The 6,318-nt window shown below is 39.4% G+C and overlaps 1 protein-coding gene across 1 annotated transcript in view; it reads right to left on the bottom strand.

Moving 5' to 3' along the window:
* Positions 1-1,574: 1,574 nt before the first annotated feature.
* LOC101859679 (E3 ubiquitin-protein ligase MARCHF5) overlaps positions 1,575-6,318 on the bottom strand; it is a gene marked incomplete at its 3' end in the record, with an annotated part of 5,940 nt that continues 1,196 nt past the window's right edge. Inside the window, 4 exon segments of the mRNA XM_013082606.2 lie at positions 1,575-1,761; positions 2,292-2,422; positions 2,851-3,056; positions 4,025-4,093. Of these exon segments, the coding sequence (XP_012938060.1) occupies positions 1,575-1,761; positions 2,292-2,422; positions 2,851-3,056; positions 4,025-4,059 (559 nt within the window).

Raw genomic sequence — 6,318 nt, 5'->3', positions numbered from 1 at the left:
GGGAGGCTAGGGGACAATGCGATTACACTGAAATGAGGGGGCAAGGCGGTATTGCTGTCTACAAATGAACAATTTGTAGGATAGGTTACTGAAAATAATTTATTGCAGTGATTCTGTGATCAGTGTATACACCAAAAGGGCTGTCTCTAAAATAGGACCAAATAAAGAAACTGTTAAATGGATCAAAATTTTTCATACACTATTGCTATATGGACGCAAGCCTATACGACGGTCATGTAAAGTCATGAGCGCATCAGAAAATTAATAAATGCATTAGAATTTTTTTGAACGCTGACAGACAAAAGTAAACAAACAGTAGTAGAGTACATGTGATCTGGTCCAATTAATGATATGCCATATTTCATAATATATATGCGAAGAATGCCAGTAATTTTTCTTTCAAAAGCCATGCTTAAAAAATTCCAGATAACTTTAGTTTGGTCAAGGTAACAATTCCATTGCATCAGTATCAAATACAAGCAATGGAGGGACCACAGACAATAATGTGTCGACATAGAGCAGCCCTTTTGCCAGTCCCTACATCCCTTGTATAGTATTGCTGCCTACTTTTCTACAATAAGAACACACACCCTACCCCTACAAGTATTGAACCAGATAGCTGTTTCTTGTTTTTCTAACTATGCAAGAACAAAAAGTAGATTAGCCCTCCTGAAGGATCAGTGTTATTTTACCCTCAAAGCAACCAAAAATGAGTGTGAGTTATGCATTCCTTTGTTTTAAGTTCCACCAACATAAAAAAATGAGAAAAAGACCACTATTCAAGGATTCAGCGGATTGAAGTCACAAAAGTTCGTTTTTTTTATAGTAGAGGGTTTTACAGCGCTCGCAACTGCATACGGTCATATGAACGCCAAGGGGTGGGTGTCAACAGAGAAGTCTTTACAGGGAATCAGACTTAGACTGCTCACCTCTCTAGCTTCAAAAGCACAAGGTCTGCTTCAACTATCAAGGCACCCCAGAAATAGCAGGTCACAAGAGAGTGACAAACATACAAAAAAGAAGTAGAGGAAAATGTCAATAGTAAGGATCAGGAAAAAAAAAGCAGCAGTTCCCTGTTGTAGGTCAGGCACAGTTATGAGCGTGACATAAGTCAGCCCATTTACAATTCTACTATGCTTGAACGAGAAATGCCCCCCCTTTGAGAAGGGCCTAAAGACACTACAGCCAGTGGCACTGCCCCGGGGGGTAGTCACAAAGGCGCAACCAGACATAATTGCAAAGAAAATATTACCCACAACTAAACATAAAAGTTGAAGCATGAAGATTTGACTATAAAGAAGCACATTGACACATTAATCATCATATAGTGCATGGAAGAAGCAAGAAAACAGACAGACAGAAACACAGAGGGAAATAAAAGATAATATTTGGAATACTATGACAACCTATTATGACTATATGAAAATAAGAAATGTTTAGAGCAGAATAACTGAATACTTCCTCCCCATGTAAAAAAAACTTGGTGAGAACAACCATAAAGTTTGCAAACTAATTTTTAAAAGTACATCCACCACAATGATCGAATTCCCAAAGACCACGAAAATGCAACTCACCATCCGGAAACAAGTAGTTCAGCAGGGGGAGCTTGGAGGAGTGTTTCCGCCACAGACGAAGGACATAGTCTTCCCATCTCACCATCTTGCCCAAGACCAGCATGAGTGGAATAGTAGGAAGTCCAATCAAGAGAAACAAAGGATCAGCCTGTTCCATCACATTCAGGCCTTCCTTATGTCCCAACACCTTGGGTAAAACGGGACAGAAAAAAGTTTATCAACAAAGGACATAACAGTACATTGAATTTTTTTGGCCTTTCAGAAGGCCAAAACAGGAAAAATTCATTATTGCTGATTATTAACCATATTATTATACTGAGTCCTGTCACAAGAAGTGGTGAATAAAAGAACACAAGGAAGCATCAAATTAAGGTCTTCAAATGAGAAAATATAGGTGTAGTCGACAGTGTGATACCATAGATTCACTTCAACATCAATTAAGCAACTCAGAGATAGCTGGCATCTACCACTCTCGCCTCTCTTAATTTTGTCAAATAACAATTGTGCTTGTGTAATGAGCCTATAAGGTGTACCTGTTTGTTTTGTTTTAGTAGGGAATGTTTTTATTGCCAACGCATTTTCTTTGTATTATTTCTTCACTTTTTACTACAACCAACTTGACATGTACATTACATATGGAGGACTTTTTGTAAATCTATGTAAAAGTTTTTAAAAACAGACTGAATATTCAAAGATTAAAAAAATTAAAAAACATACCTGCATAACAGTGACAGCACCATAGGTAACCATTGTCCAATAAACTGTTCCAATAAATATACCACCAGCCACAAAAGGACACATCTTGTATATGACTCTGTCGATGATGTCCATGACGTACACAACTGGCCCTGAGAGCAATGAAATCAGATGTTACAACTAATGTAAATGTTGATAAATTCATAAGCAAAATTGGAGAGCAGTGATCATTACATGAAAACAAACATGTTTTTCCAGCCTTTACGATCATGATTAAAAGTTAGATAAAATTTAAGCTCTCATCCTGACGGATATCTCTCACAAGAATAGTTTGGAAGAAACAAGACTTCACAAAAGACGGTAAAAAATAAAATTCACAGCAAGACTGAACTCAGCCCACGACTGATAAAAATGGGACTCAAGAAGCAACTGCGCCAACAGTGCCAACAGGACTTTAAAACAACACAAGATCTATGCATATCCTTGTAAAAATAGCATAATAAGAATAGCAGACGACATTACAAAGTTCTTTCAAAATTAATATTGATGTTAATGTAACTTACAGAAGAACAGAACTTACCTAATTTGGGAAACAAGATGAGGTATTCTGTATTGCATTGTGGGCAGGCTACTTTAACAGTGCTGTTCCCTTTTTGTTTCTCATCTACCCATCTTTGTAAACAGGTTTGATGAACCCATTTTGCTGTGCCGCGGCATCTGCAAGGCCGTACCCACTGGGCACTGCGATCATCCTCCTCAGTAGCAAAACATACCCAACAGGATCGCCTATCGTTAAAAAATCAAATTTCTTGAACAGTCAAGTAGCATATAGAAATTCACATTTCAAACAGCATCCCTTAAAAATGGCAAATAATTTCTGTACAAGAACAATCCTGTTGTGGTGACAAAAGAGAGTCAAGAAGCCTGACACAGAGTGAGAAAAGCCAAAATAAAACAGTACCCCCCAAAATTCTTTGAAACCCAAGCAAACAGTGTAAACTAAAAAGACAACATGCATTATAAAACTAAAATACTGTCACCCATACTCCTCAACACTCCACAATATCAGTTCACAAATTTCATATCGTAACTTGAAACAGCTGCCTTTGGACCACGAAACGTAGAACAATTCTACAAATATGGATGATTTTGAGCTTTAAAGCTACCTATATCTTAATCAAAACTTTTAGACAGACAACCATCGTCTTCTTTTCGATTGCATCGTGTTTGAAGACCAACGTCCCACTTGTTCTGAATTGGGTCATCTAGCTTAGTTCTATCGCTGGCCTACAGATCCAGCTTCTCCGAAAGTGTAAATGGGGTTGGCCACATTTCCTATCTTAGGATTCTGTGTGTCCTGCACTGCTGCAGGATGTGTTCTCTAAGCTGACAATCTGGAGATTGTACATATTAAAACTGTCTGCAGATGCAACGTTTGAGTCTAGTATGCTGCAAAACAACAAGCTAGTTTATTTGATATCGACATCCCTTTCATTTTAAATGGTGGGTTTGGGTTGTGATACAATTGTGTTTAACACAGAAAAAAGCTCCACTCTATCTTAAAATACAGTCGAACCCGCTCTAACAACCACCTGTAAAACAACTACTTCCTCCTCCATTCCTTGTGTGCTTTTAAATAGCATAATTTGATTGTCATTGTCCAACTTTTCTCCTCTACAATGGGTGGCCGTCTTTGATACTTTTGACTGTATCTCCATATCAAAAGAACTGTTTGTCAATAATCAAAACCTTACCTATCCTGATCTGACTGCAGGCGGCTGTAGGACATTGTTTATGGTCAGACACTCCCACATTGACAAAACCTGAAAACAAAAACAGGACTTATAAACAATATTGTCCTTGAGATAGTTTCCCATATCTAACGGACTAAGGAGACCTCAATTTTTTACTGCTTTTGCTATCAAATGATTCAATGTATTTTTTTGTATTAGAGGGGGTTCTCATGGTCTAGAGGTTAAGGTGTTTTCCTTTCATTCAATAGGTCCTAAGTTCGAAACCTGACAGTGACGGAAAATTTTCTTCTCTAAAAATGTTCTCCTTTCACCTCCTTTCCTGCTCTCTAACCATAATGTTTCGTCTGCAATTTCTGCCCTCACCCCCTCCCCTGTTTGCCCCTCCTCTGGGCTCCTGACTCTTTCTGCACCCTTCTATTGCTACTCCTTGGCTCCTTCTTACTACTGTCTTTCAGCCACACCCCTGATCTAAGGGTAGGTAAGATCTACCATGGCCTTCTCGGAAAAGGGCGAAAAATCTTTGAGGTCCGGTGAGCAAGTTGTGCACATTAAAGATCCCTTGGTGGTACAAAATTGACAAGAGTAGGCTTCGACCACCACGAGGGAGATATTCAAAATTAATTCCTCCTACCAAACTGAAAATGTTTGTGTCCCACGCTCATATGACGCAGTTGCAAAAGCGTCATAAAACACTTACCAAAATTTTTTTTTAATTGTTCTTTTTACCCGTCACACAGCAAAATATTTAATAAAATCCATAATTTGTTGGTTTGATCTATTTGCTAATGGCTAGAATTTCCTTCCTGGAGGGACTAAAGCTACCACTTTGGCACAATTTGATCAAAACCTCCAAACATTAGCATTCCCAAACTGTGTCTCTTCCCATGAGCATCATTAATCTGTCCTGGGCCATCCTTCCTAGCTCGTTCCAAGTGAGCTTTATCTCTCTCATTTATGTCCCTTTCCAAACATCTCCTCCATGTTTCCCGTGGCCTACCCCTGCCTCGTGCTCCCTGTTGGTTCCACTCCTGATTGCAGCCACTGTCTTGTGATGTTTCCGCTGGGCTTTCTGAAGGTGTGTCCCATTCATCGCCCCTTTCTTAGTGCCTATTTTTACTTCTCTATATCCTTTTGTCCTGTCCTTTCCCATAGCTCTTCATTTCTTATTCTATGCTTTCCAGACATTTGATAATTGATTGAATGCTAACCTTGCCTTGGCGGTTCTTGCTTTTACATCTGCCTCAGTTTCACCTCTACCATCAATGACACTTCCAAGGTAGGTAAAGGAGTTCACTTCTTCCAGGGGAGGGTCTTCCATCGTCATAGCAGGGCTTGAAACTTTTTCTAGCTTCACTACTTTCGGCTTGTCTGAATGTATACGTAGGCCAACACTCCTTGATAGGCTGTTGAGTTCCTTAGTCTTTTCTTGCATCTGAGCATGTGTGTGAGAGAGCAGTGCAAGGTCATCAGCGAAGTCCAAGTCAACCAGCTGCTGCCAAGGGATCTACAGTATTCCATTTCGCTTGCCTCTTGGTGGCTTCTTTCATGACCCAGTCAATTGCCAGTATAGAGAAAAGGTGAGAGCAAGCATCCTTGTCGCACTCCTGTCTTGACCTGGAATGGTCTTGAGAGTTGTCCTTCGTGGAAGACTTGGCGGTTTGTTCCATCATAGGTGGCCTTCACAAGCTTGACGATTTTGTCAGGTATTCCATAATGCCGCATGAGTTTCCACAGACTTTCCCTGTCCTTGCTGTCAAATGCCTTTTCATAATCAATGAAGTGGACCACGAGTGGGGAATTCCATTCACGTTCAAGCAACTGCTCAACAATGATGAGGAGAGAAGCCATCTGTTTTAGCAGAATCATGCCTGGTTTCCCTTCCCATGAGCAACAGCACAAAATTTTTATTTCTATTTTTAAAAAGCCACCCAGTTCAGTAGTTAAATTAAAATTTAAGACTCAAAAATTTGTGAGCAGACAAGTTATCTAAGTTTCACAGTGAGGGGAATAAAACTACAAACAATATGATCTTATTGCATTATAAATTTGTCTAGCCCCAAGAACAACACAGAACATTGTGTTCGACACTGTTAGAGGACCTGAATATAAACATATAAGTGTATACACCCCCTTACATCAAACTAGCTGGTCCAAATGTATTGAGACACAACTGTAACATGCATAACCCATAGGGTATCAATTGGAAATTTTCCTGTTTTATAGAGGCTGCACTCTTTGGATTAGAAGGCCTCAAACCATATATTACTCAACAGACAGCAAGCTAATCAGACAGC

The sequence above is a fragment of the Aplysia californica genome, unplaced genomic scaffold, assembly GCF_000002075.1.
Source record: "Aplysia californica isolate F4 #8 unplaced genomic scaffold, AplCal3.0 scaffold00009, whole genome shotgun sequence".
Lineage (NCBI taxonomy): Eukaryota > Metazoa > Mollusca > Gastropoda > Aplysiida > Aplysiidae > Aplysia > Aplysia californica.
Note: the sequence above shows the minus strand (reverse complement) of the source record. Positions and strands in the feature narration are given on the sequence as shown.